Here is a 13,397-nt window from a genome sequence, read left to right as displayed (position 1 = left end):
AAGCTTTGAAAACAGCTTGAATGTGGGCTAAATAAATGATGACACATCCCATCAGTTGGGTAGAATGCATCCACTAAAACCTGATGACAGCTTAGAGTTACTGCCAAGGAAAGATGCCCACAATATAGAAGTCAGTGGAAACAAATGCTATATAAGGATATGGAGAATATGAGCCCATTTTGATGTAAGTATGTACACAGAATGAAGGAATATTATTTTTTAGAATATTCCTTAGACGGTAAGAGCTGATTTTTTGAGAAAAAGCTTCTGGTAGGTGCCTGGGATGGAAACAGACCTTGATTGATAAGTGTGGGACTTCTTGGGTCAAAGGGGGAAATTTTCTTATTCTATAGCAGGGGGGAAAGGATAGACCTGGTGGTCCAGTGGTTAAGACTCTTAAGACTCTGCACTTCCACTGCAGGGAGCAGGGTTTCAATCCCTGCTTCAAGAACCAAGATCCCACGTGCCACATGTGTGGCCAAAAAAATAAAAAATAAAATGGGGGAGGGGAGATGAATGAAGTTAGGAGGAAAAAGTCATGCCCTGTGATATGATCCTGCACAAGGACTTTCTGAAGGCATAATAAATTCTATAAATAAAAAAAATAAATAAATGACTCACAATTGTTCAATAGAATGGAAGTGTATATGAGTGAGGGGGTGATAGTCTGTAACTAAGATACTATGTAACCTCAGAGAAACATTAGATAATAAGAAAGAAGTATGAAAGCGGGAGACAGTGTAACCAAATAACCCCCGCAAAGTGTACAGATATCAAAGGCAAGTCTTAAGCCCATCTCAGCTCATGAAGCTGGAACATGGACCAAGCCAACGAAACCTCAGGGATCAGGCCACAGCTGAAGTCCAATAGCAGGGATTTGCTATTGTTTGCGTGTGCATGTGGATGCGTAAAGTGGTTTACATGTGTTTAATGCTATAGTGAAAGTGAAAGTCGCTCAGTCATGTCCGACTCTTTGCGACCCCATGGACTATACGGTCCATGGAATTCTCCAGGCCAGAATACTGGAGTGGAGTGGGTAGCTTTTCCCTTCCCCAGGGGATCTACCCAACCCAGAGATCAAACCCAGGTCTCCTGCACTGCAGGATTCTTTACCAGCCGAGCCAAAAGGGAAATCCAGAGAGCCACTCTCATGTCCAAAGAAAATGGCAAATTTACAAGGTGTTTCTAAGTACAGAAACAAACAAACTCAAGACAAATGTTGTTTCTTCAAAGCAAGACATGCATGCTATACCTTAAAATACTCTTGTCATTGTTGGCTAATTGGCCTGAAGGAAAGTTAAAACCTTTCACCCATCAGACTACTTTTCCTCATTTATTTAAGAAATATTAACATAAGTGCATCAGGCGCTATGGTTGGCGCTGCAAATATAAGTTTAAATAAAGTGTGACTATAATACAATTGTCTGCAGGTCTTCTTTGAGTACATTTTAAGCTCCTTTAGATCAGATACTCTGTCTTACTATAACCTTGAGCATTCTCTGAAACTTACCATGTATGTTATCTCTTAAGGAATAAATGGTATTTAGTCTCTTATGGAGTATGATCAGTGGTTAAGTACAGTAAAACTTAAATACTATAAGCACACTTTGAACTAAGTTTCATAAAGGACATGCATGTTCACTGAATTTTTTCTGATGTTGACTGAATAAAAAAAAAAAAACCTATATGGGGAAACAACAGAAACAGTGACAGATTTTATTTTGGGGGGCTCCCAAACCACTGCAGATGGTGACCTCAGCCATGAAATTAAAAGACACTTGCTCCTTGAAAGAAAACTTATGACCAACCTAGATAGCATATTCAAAAGCAGAGGCATTACTTTGCCAAAAAGGTCAGTCTAGTCAAAGCTATGGTTTTTCCAGTACTGATGTATGGATGTGAGAATTGGACCACAAAGAAGGTTGAGCGCCGAAGAATTGATGCTTTTGAACTGCGGTGTTGGAGAAGACTCTTGAGAGTCCCTTGGACTACAAGGAGATCCAACAAGTCAATGGTAAAGGAAATCAGTTCTGAATATTCATTGGAAGGACTGATGCTGAAGCTGAAGTTCCAATACTTTGGCCACCTGATATAAAGAGCCAACTCATTAGAAAAGACTCTGATGTCGGAAAAGATTAAAGGCAGGAGGAGAAGGGAATGACACAGGAGGAGATGGTTGGATGGCATCACCGACCCAATGCACATGAGTTTGAGGTGGTGAGGGCCAGGGAAGCCTGATGTGTTGCAGTCCACGGGGCCACAAAGAGTTGGACATGACTGAACAACAAAAATCTTTAAATCTTTAAACTGTTATCCAATCAGAATATGAAATACAAGTAATACTTGCAGGTATTGAAAGACGATTATTAACAATATTCTACATTGCTTATTAGTATCCTAACATCTCCATGTCCTCATGCTTTTGTATTTTAAACTCTAATTCAGAATTTCTCTAAATATAAAATCAGAAAATTACAGATGGATTAGAAGATTTATAGAATTCCAAGAAAACGCTCACTTTAAACAAAATTCTGTAAAGTAATTATCCTTCAATCAGTTCAGTTCAGTTCAGTCACTCAGTTGTGTCCGACTCTTCGCGACCCCATGAATTGCAGCATGCCAGGCCTCCCTGTCCATCACCAACTCCCGGAGTTCACTCAAACTCACATCCATCGAGTCAGGGATGCCATCCAGCCATCTCATCCTGTCGTCCCCTTCTTCTCCTGCCCCCAATCCCTCCCAGCATCAGAGTCTTTTCCAATGAGTCAACTCTTCACATGAAGTGGCCAAAGTACTGGAGTTTCAGCTTCAGCATCATTCCTTCCAAAGAAATCCCAGAGCTGATCTCCTTCAGAATGGACTGGTTGGATCTCCTTGCAGTCCAAGGGACTCTCAAGAGTCTTCTCCAACACCACAGTTCACAAGCATCAATTCTTCAGCACTCAGCCTTCTTCACAGTCCAACTCTCACATCCATACATGACCACTGAAAAAACCATAGCCTTGACTAGACGAACCTTTGTTGGCAAAGTAATGTCTCTGCTTTTCAATATGCTATCCAGGTTGGTCATAACTTTTCTTCCAAGGAGTAAGCGTATTTTAATTTCATGGCTGCAGTCACCATCTGCCATGATTTTGGAGCCCCAAAAAATAAAGTCTGACACTGTTTCTCATCTATTTCCCATGAAGTGATGGGACCAGATGCCATGATCTTCATTTTCTGAATGTTGAGTTTTAAGCCAACTGTTTCATTCTCCTCTTTCACCTTCATCAAGAGGCTTTTTAGTTCCTCTTCACTTTCTGTCATAAGAGTGGTGTCATCTGCATATCTGAGGTTATTGATATTTTTCTCAGCAATCTTGATTCCAGCTTGTGCTTCTTCCTGCCCAGCGTTTCTCATGATGTACTCTGCATAGAAGTTAAATAAACAGGGTGACAATATACAGCCTTGACGTACTCCTTTTCCTATTTGGAACCAGTCTGTTTTTCCATGTCCAGTTCTAACGGTTGCTTCCTGACCTGCATACAGATTTCTCAAGAGTCAGGTCAGGTGGTCTGGTATTCCCATCTCTTTCAGAATTTTCCACAGTTTATTGTGATCCACACAGTCAAAGGCTTTGGCATAGTCAATAAAGCAGAAAGAGATGTTTTTCTGGAACTCTCTTGCTTTTTCCATAATCTAGCAGATGTTGGCAATTTGGTCTCTGGTTCCTCTGCCTTTTCTAAAACCAGCTTTAACAACTGGAAGTTCACAGTTCACGTATTGCTGAAGCCTGGCTTGGAGAATTTTGAGCATTACTTTATTAGCATGTGAGATGACTGCAATTGTGCGGTCGTTTGAGCATTCTTTGGCATTGCCTTTCGTTGGGATTGGAATGAAAACTGACCTTTTCCAGTCCTGTGGCCACCGCTGAGTTTTCCAAATTTGCTGGCATATTGAGTGCAGCACTTGCACAGCATCATCTTTCAGGATTTGAAGTAGCTCAACCAGAATTCCATCACCTCCACTAGCTTTGTTCATAATGATGCTTTCTAACGCCCACTTGACTTCACATTCCAGGATGTCTGGCTCTAGGTCAGTGATCACACCATCGTGATTATCTGGGTCATAAAGATCTTTTTTGTACAGTTCTTCTGTGTATTCTTGCCACCTCTTCTTAATATCTTCTGCTTCTGTTAGGTCCATACCATTTCTGTCCTTTATTGAGCCCATCTTAATATAATAAAATTTTAAAAATTATTCAATAAATACTATCTGCTTTGTATCAAGGACTATTCTAGGTGCTGGAGACACAACAAAAAACCAAACTATATTCCTTCTTGGAATTTACATTCAAAACCTAGAAATACTATGAGAACAGGCCTTAAACCACACTGACAAATGGGGAGGAAATAGAACTAGAATCCAGAAGGATATTTAAAATGTTCAGGTGCTCTTAAGTCTTGTCAACCATAAACAAACCAACAAAAAACCCATCAGAATGTTGTTGGAGAATTTAAGACAGTAGTCTGTGAGGGCCCAGAGCAGGCTGCCCCAAAATGTGCCTCCATGGATGATTGAGTATTTTGAATTAAAGTTACTTAAGAAACGGCCAAAGCAAGATGGACACTCTGATTCCCCCATCTGTCTCCCTAAAAGCAGGAAATAAATCTCTCACATGAAAGATTCACCTCCATTCCCTGCATCTGGAAGTAGAAGGGCACCCTTATTGCCAGAGATGGGGAATTTGCTATCTTCTCCCCTCTCTCTACCCTGAGGGGTGAGAACAGCAACTTTCTTATATAATATTTTAAAATATTAATTAATTTGGCTGCCCCAGATCTTTGTTGCAGCACATGGGATCTTCAGTCTTCACTGTGGCATGCGAGATCTTTAGTTGCAGAATGTAGGATCTACTTCCCTGATCAAGGATAGGTCTCGTGCATTGGAAACATGGAGTCTTAATCACTGGATCACCAGGGAAGTCCCCAGCTTTCCTGTAAAGGAGAAGAAAAAGCTCTTCGTGCACACACAGCTCACAGCGGAGCCAAGACTTAAAGCCAGACAATTTTGATCCCTGAGTCTGTGCTCAGGTCCTGAGCTATGCAGCCCCCGTCCCCCACAATCTTTTCCTGCTGGAATTCTGTCTAGAAAGTTTAGAAGGGCAGGGTCATGGTAGTATACAAGCAAATTAAGAAAACAGGTATCTCACAAGCTTGATTAGATAATGAATTCCTATCAAAATTAATGACTTTCATTTCATAGCCATGAGATCATTACCAAGTTGGAAAAAAAGTAATGTGTCTTGGTAATGAAATGTCTTTTTAGGGTTTCCTGAGAACAAGATGAGAAAAAACTGTAAGTACGATTGCCAGGGTAATATCTGGTATGAGTGTGTTTGAAGCCAATGCCCTTCTTTTCTACCCCTTGACTGCCTTCCCACAGTGTTTTAGGGCATTTAGGAAAATCTGTGTCCCTAAGATACTGGGAAAATACTCTGGATCTGCAAAAATCTTTCCTTGCTCTACCCTTCCTCAGTCTTTAAAGATTCAGAAACTGGTAACTTATGCCTTCCTAAAAGAGAAGATGTCTACCCTGTTTGTTTTATACTCTGAATTTTCATAAAATGAGTATTCACAGAGAGAGTTTACCAAAGAGCATTTTTTAGACATTTTTAGAAAATTATCCTGGCTTGTAAGCCTCCTGCAGATTAATTGTGTGGATGCCAAAAAAGATGTATGAAAGCATGTCCCAGTGATGCTTTTCAAACTATGAATATCAGTGTCTGTAAGATCCCCAGGTCTTCCAGATGGCAATCTACTTTTGTCATTCTGTATCTAAAACACATATTAAATATATTCACATCAAATTTTTAAATTGTTATAGATTATCATTCCCTCCATCTCCCTTTTCTCTCCATGCTAAACAAAACTGCTGAAGTAAAAGAAGGAAAAGGTGTATTTTATACATAACTACACGAGAGACTCTACTGTCCACCTTTCTGCAAGAATGAGGAGGAGGCTTAATTAAGCTGAAGTTACTGATGGTTAAACCAAACTTTCTGATAGTAAGGTAAAGAGGAACAATGACATAAATATATTGTTGAACTCAAAGTATTGCTGACAATCGGAGAATTCTCCAGCCAAGGCAAAATAAACACTTACATATACAGGTTTACCTATTATATGATTACATCAACTTCAGTAAAAACTATTGGTGTCAAATGGTTCTTATGTCAAATAAGATTTTATTCACTATTTTTTCCTGGTCATGAAATCAGTGTTCACTATAATAAAAACAGAAAATGAAGAGTAGTCAAAGTGACAAGTCGAAGTTGAACAAAGTGACAAATCTCATAATTCTATTCACCTGAACCAACCATTACTATGACCAACCTAGATAGCATATTCAAAAGCAGAGACATTACTTTGCCAACAAAGGTTCGTCTAGTCAAGGCTATGGTTTTTCCTGTGGTCACGTATGGATGTGAAAGTTGGACTGTGAAGAAAGCTGAGCGCCAAAGAATTGATGCTTTTGAACTGTGGTGTTGGAGAAGACTCTTGAGAGTCCCTTGGACTGCAAGGAGATCCAACCAGTCCATTCTAAAGGAGATCAGCCCTGGGATTTCTTTGGAAGGACTGATGCTAAATCTGAAACTTCAGTACTTTGGCCACCTCATGCGAAGAGTTGATTCATTAGAAAAGACTCTGATGCTGGGAGGGATTGGGGGCAGGAGGAGAAGGGGACACCAGAGGATGAGATGGCTGGATGGCATCACCGACTCGATGGACGTGAGTCTGAGTGAACTCCAGGAGTTGGTGATGAACAGGGAGGCCTGGTGTGCTGTGATTCATGGGGTCGCAAAGAGTCAGACATGACTGAGCAACTGATCTGATCTGAACCATTATTAAACCATGTGTATACTGAGAAATATTCTATTTATATGCAGTGACATAAATATTCTATCTTGTAACTCAACTAGAAAGAATAAATTAGCTTTCTTTTCATTATCAATTATCTAGCATTACACATTTCTGTTAATCTATTTTTTTCAACAATAAAAGTAATACATATAACACTTCCCTGAGTGATAAAGAGTCTGCCTGCCAATGCAGGAGACATGGGCTCAATTTCTGATCCAGAAGGATCCCACATGCCATGGAGAATGGAGCCCGTGCATCACAACTATTGAGCCTGTGTCCCAAAGCCTGTGTCCCACAGTGGGAGAGGTCGCCACAATGAGAAGGCCTCTCACAGCCAACTAGAGAGTAGCTCCCATTTGCTGCCATCATTTAAAGTTCACGCAGCAATGGAGAACCAGCACAGCCAAAAACAAATGAATAACACATGCAGACAGATTAAGAACATGTTTATTATTACACAGAGACAAGTAAAAGATCTCTCTCCCAAGGAGCAGCTACTGAACAGTTTTCTGGGCACCCTTTCAGAAATATCCACTGTATACACATGAATGTATCTTACTCTACATATTTTTAATTGTATGTAATTGGAATCTAACTATACATACAGTAAGCATCTTGCTTTTTTTTTTTTTTTTTTACTTAATATCATATCCTACATTGCCATACCAAAAAGATCAGCAGTCTAGCCTGTTTCATACAATTTTTCAAATGGTATACTTTTCTCAATTTTCAATGATAACACAGTTTTATACTCTATAGGTATATTATTACTTATATAACCAATTCCCTGTTGATAGAAAAATTGTTTTCAATTTTATGCTATTTATAAATAATTTTTCAGTGGATATTCTTTCCACACTTGTAGAAATATGTCTCTAGACTGTATTTCTTAAAGTGGAAATTCTGAGAGTAAAAGGATATACACATTTAAAGTTTTGTATATACTGTTGACTAAGGCTTGCTTGGTTTTTAAAATTTTCATCAATTTATACTCCCACCAAGAAGATCCTACTCAACATTTTCCCCAATGATGGGTATTACCATTTTGTCTATGCCAATCTAATAAATGAAATATGATCTCTGCTTATTTTAATTTCCATTTCCTTATTTGTCATGTTGAAAATCTGTTATTTTATTCATTGTTCTATACAGTATCTATTGCTATTAGTGGTCTGTTTTTCTGTTACATGATATTTTCTTATAGATTTATGAAAATTATATTACAGAAACTAAGCCTTTGTCTTTCATATAGACTGCATATTTTATTAAATTCCCACCTGTTTATTTTTAATGATATTATTTATCCTATAAATTTTCATTCTTATGTAGTAAAATTTATCAGTCTCTTACTAATCACTAACAAAGATTAATAGTAACATGTATAAAGATGGTCAAGGCATTAAATGCAGTAACTACACAGCACTATGGCTAGCTTTGCTATTTATACCACCTGTCTCTCTCTTACTCAACCATAAGATTCATGACAGCAGAGAATATATGCTGCTCACAACTGTACCTCACTTCCCAGATTAGAATATTTCCCATAGCAGGCATCCAATTAATCTCTGATGAATGAATGGAGCTTCTATTGAAACCCACATCCACTGGATTCCACATTCCCCCAACAGGACACAGTCTCTGCCCCTTCAGAATACTGTATAAGGAATTAAGAGGCAAGACACTTGGGAAAATATGCAAAAGGGAAAAGGAATATATGTGTGTGTGTGTGTGTGTGTGTGTGTGTGTATGTATGTATATATTCAGAAGATCCTTATATATATATATATATATATATATATACATACACACACACACATGCACACATATATATCTTCAGAAAAGCTTCCTTAATTATATACACATACCTACACACATATACACACACAGGAGTAGCAGATTAACAAAAACCTTCTCAGGAATAGCAGTGTGAAAATATAAGTTATAGTTAAGAGTGTGTGTGTGTGTGTATGAGTAGAAAGTATATTGAGAATTTATGTCTCTTGTTGAATGAAAAAATCAATTTGAAAGCCACAAACATGCATTGCCTGAAATCATTGTATGCTATCTTAGTTACATATGTTGTTATTATGCTATTATTTTCCATTACGATGTGAGTTTTAGGGGGTTCTAGTTATGTCAGTTTTAAGTCCCTTAAATGGATTTAATGTAGCTCCTTTAAATCCTCCCTTAATCAAAAAGGATGCAAAGAATTAAGGAAATAAATGCATATATTTAAGAAATACATACCCTATATATGCATATGTAATGTATAGCATATATTAAAAATAAATATACATTTACTGCATATAAAATCTCTGGTACAAAATAATTCTAGACAGTCTGAAAGGACAGTGCTGGATTAGAGATAAAGACCTAGGTAGGACTGAGAGACTACAGATAAAATGACTGAGGTCACAGGGGAATGGGAAGGGACAGACCAGCCATGGGGCTTGAGGATTTCAAGAATACTCAAGTATTCTTCTTATTCTAGAATATGAAGTTGTATTTCAAGTATCGGAGAGTCAATGAAAATGCTGACTGTGTGTGTGGGGGCTTCCTGGAGTCTGAAATAAATATTGGTGGAGACAAGAGGAAGAACTGAGAAATTAACCAGAAACCTATAATACCAGGTTCTCAACATGATCTTGAGGTTTACATCTCAAATATCTATTGAACACCAGCTATGTACCAGACGTGTAGGCTACCAGTGTATGAGATGTGTGATGCTGTGTTCAGAGAATGAGTAAAATAATAGAATATAGCATTTCAACCTGGAGGGAACTACAAAGAAAACTTTGTTTCCTCCATCTTTGATAAAGAAACCAAAAGGAAGGTGTAGCTGCAATAAACATGGGGCTATGACCTTCTATCAGTTGATCTGGAACTTTCTTGCTATACCCAACAGTTACAAGTAAAGTTTATTTTCTAAGACACATTTAAAAGGCAAAAACAACATAAAAAATGAAGAAGTGGAAGAAGAGAACATTACTGTGAAGGAGAAGATGACAACAAAAGTATCCAAAAGAGTTGCTTGTATATTTTTGAGATTAGTTGTTTGTCAGTTGCTTCATTTGCTATTATTTTCTCCCATTCTGAAGGCTGCCTTTTCACCTTGCTAATAGTTTCCTTTGATGTGCAGAAGCTTTTAAGGTTAATTAGGTCCCATTTGTTTATTTTTGCTTTTATTTCCAATATTCTGGGAGGTGGGTCATAGAGGATCCTGCTGTGATGTATGTCAGAGAGTGTTTTGCCTATGTTCTCCTCTAGGAGTTTTATAGTTTCTGGTCTTACATTTAGATCTTTAATCCATTTTGAGTTTATTTTTGTGTATGGTGTTAGAAAGTGTTCTAGTTTCATTCTTTTACAAGTGGTTGACCAGATTTCCCAGCACCACTTGTTAAAGAGATTGTCTTTAATCCATTGTATATTCTTGCCTCCTTTGTCAAAGATAAGGTGTCCATATGTGCGTGGATTTATCTCTGGACTTTCTATTTTGTTCCATTGATCTATATTTCTGTCTTTGTGCCAGTACCATACTGTCTTGATAACTGTGGCTTTGTAGTAGAGCCTGAAGTCAGGTAGGTTGATTCCTCCAGTTCCATTCTTCTTTCTCAAGATGGCTTTGGCTATATACAAGCAACTCCTACAGCTCAACTCCAGAAAAATAAATGACCCAATCAAAAAATGGGCCAAAGAACTAAATAGACATTTCTCCAAATAAGACATACAGATGGCTAACAAACACATGAAAAGATGCTCAACATCATTCATTATCAGAGAAATGCAAATCAAAACCACAATGAGGTACCATTTCACGCCAGTCAGAATGGCTGCGATCCAAAAGTCTACAAGCAATAAATGCTGGAGAGGGTGTGGAGAAAAGGGAACCCTCTTACACTGTTGGTGGGAATGCAAACTAGTACAGCCACTATGGAGAACAGTGTGGAGATTCCTTAAAAAACTGGAAATAGAACTGCCTTATGATCCAGCAATCCCACTGCTGGGCATACACACTGAGGAAACCAGAAGGGAAAGAGACACGTGTACCCTAGTGTTCATCGCAGCACTGTTTATAATAGCCAGGACATGGAAGCAACCTAGATGTCCATCAGCAGATGAATGGATAAGAAAGCAGTGGTACATATACACAATGGAGTATTACTCAGCCATTAAAAAGAATACATTTGAATCAGTTCTAATGAGGTGGATGAAACTGGAGCCTATTATACAGAGTGAAGTAAGCCAGAAGGAAAAACACCAATACAGTATACTAACGCATATATATGAAATTTAGAAAGATGGTAACAATAACCCTGTATGCAAGACAGCAAAAGAGACACTGAGTCTTATGGACTCTGTTGCAGAGGGAGAGGGTGGGAAGATTTGGGAGAATGGCATTGAAACATGTATAATATCATGTATGAAACGAGTTGCCAGTCCAGGTTTGATGCACGATACTGGATGCTTGGGGCTGGTGCACTGGGACGACCCAGAGGGATGGTATGGGAGGGAGGAGGGAGGAGGGTTCAGGATGGGGAACACATGTATACCTGTGGTGGATTCATTTTGATATTTGGCAAAACTAATACAATTTGTAAAGTTTAAAAATAAAATAAAATTTTTTAAAAAAGTATCCAAAAGAAGTGAGAATATATGATAAGAATAATATGTTATGCTAAGCCTGTGACATAAATCACCATGTTAAAGCCATCAACCACATTATGAATGTCTGTAAAGAGCAATGAGGAACACAGAATAAACTACTGCAATTTTTGCTGAGTGTATGCCAAGCGCACCTGGAAGGTGCAGATACAGATCTCCACAAGCTTAAAGGAGATCCCTAACAAGATGGAATGGTGAGAAGATGGGCTCATGTGGGACGAACTTCAGAATCAAAAAGGAAGTATTTAATATGCATCCCTTTAGAGTCCCCTCGCTCACAAAACTATACCCTAGACGACTCTCCTCTTTTAATCAAAAGTCAATCTACAGCTACGGCCATCTTTCATGCTCAGAAATAGATTTAAATATTAATACTAAACATCGTTTGCTTTAGTGCAATAATAAAACATGAAAAGCCTCAATTAAGGAGCAAGTTATAAAGCTGCTGTAACTGTTACAGGATCATGTTGAATAGACAAACTCAGTTGCCTTGAAAAGCCAATCATACTTCTTACCCAGCAACTCATACAGAGAATTCAGAATCGATTTCCAAGATTCCCCTGCTTCTCTCCCAGCAACATCAGCGAAGTGTGCAGCACTGCTATACACATGCAGCCTGTCTATACACTCGAGCACAAGGTTGATCATTCCCTGGAAAGGTAGAAAGACAACCATCAGAAACTGTGATTCGGCTCACAGGCAAAAAAAAGAAATTGTTAAGTTGATTTTTTTTTTTTAAACGTCTGGCTTAAAGTAAGTCTGTTAATCATAAAGAACATTGAGATCATTTATTCAAAGAACAGGAAGAAACACACTTGCATGTGAAATAAAATGTTCTTGAACTATTTCAAGTGGTTTTTAAATCCTGAGTGCTATTCTCAAACAGAAACAGAACTAATAAAAATATGTATTTCTTACTTACTGCAATAAATTGCAAGGTTTAATAGTAGGTTGATTAACCACATCAAAAAAGCATTCTACTGTGAGTGAAGAGGTTCAGAGAGTGCCACCCCAAAATAAGCCACTTCAGCATAAGGAATATTGGGGCTGAAGGCCATTGAGAAAAATCAGACACGAATAATTCCTACCCTTCTCCACTCCACCAGAAGGACAGGAGGACGTCTGAGACAATGCCAGTCTATTATCAGTCCAGAGCCTGCACAGAATAATCTATGCATCACACCAGTCATTATTATCCATTAGTTTCCACCTTGTATTTACCTTCTGACAATTTGTTGCTCCCAGAAGCTCAAAATTCATTTCCTTTGTCTTATCACTTCTCTACAAATTGTTTTTTTTTTTTTTTTTTAATTAGCATGCTACATAAACCTGAGTTCTAACCACTTGTGAGACAGGCTGGGACCTGGGACCCTCTGCCTCAATGCTTGCTTGCACCCGGACACACCTCTTCTAGACAACAGAATACAAGGAAACGGTATGGGACTAAAAACAACTGCGTACATGCACAGCCAGGACAAATTCTAGACAAAAGATACAAAGAGACTGAAAAACTCAACTGCCACTTTTGAAGAGCCTGAAGCAAAATCAAGGTGCTGCACATGTCCCCTACATGTAATATCACTTAAGAGGAGGGCAAACCATCTAAGCCAACCCTCCCACCTGACTCCTGGATACAACGCTACCTTGCCCCATGTAAGGAATCAGGTTGTCCCCCTCCTTCATGGAGTGAGCAAACAAAGGAATCTATTGCTTGTTCTCCCTTCCCCTGTGCTACAGCAGGGACCCCAATAAAGCCTTGCCTGAATTCCTCGTTTGGCCTCTGATCAATTTCTACTGACTGGGGAAGGCCAAGAACTCTGGTTGGTGATATTT

The 13,397-nt window shown here is 38.6% G+C and overlaps 1 protein-coding gene across 7 annotated transcripts in view; it reads right to left on the bottom strand.

The window, feature by feature from the left end:
• RYR2 (ryanodine receptor 2) overlaps positions 1-13,397 on the bottom strand; it is an 827,636-nt gene that overhangs the window by 388,257 nt on the left and 425,982 nt on the right. For all 7 annotated transcript variants that reach the window (XM_059882653.1, XM_059882647.1, XM_059882648.1 and 4 more), the window contains one exon: positions 12,080-12,215. In XM_059882653.1, the coding sequence (XP_059738636.1) occupies positions 12,080-12,215 (136 nt within the window). The remainder of the gene's footprint in view (positions 1-12,079; positions 12,216-13,397) is intronic.

Source organism: Bos taurus, chromosome 28, assembly GCF_002263795.3.
Source record: "Bos taurus isolate L1 Dominette 01449 registration number 42190680 breed Hereford chromosome 28, ARS-UCD2.0, whole genome shotgun sequence".
Taxonomy (NCBI): domain Eukaryota; kingdom Metazoa; phylum Chordata; class Mammalia; order Artiodactyla; family Bovidae; genus Bos; species Bos taurus.
This window is presented reverse-complemented; position numbering and strand designations above follow the sequence as displayed.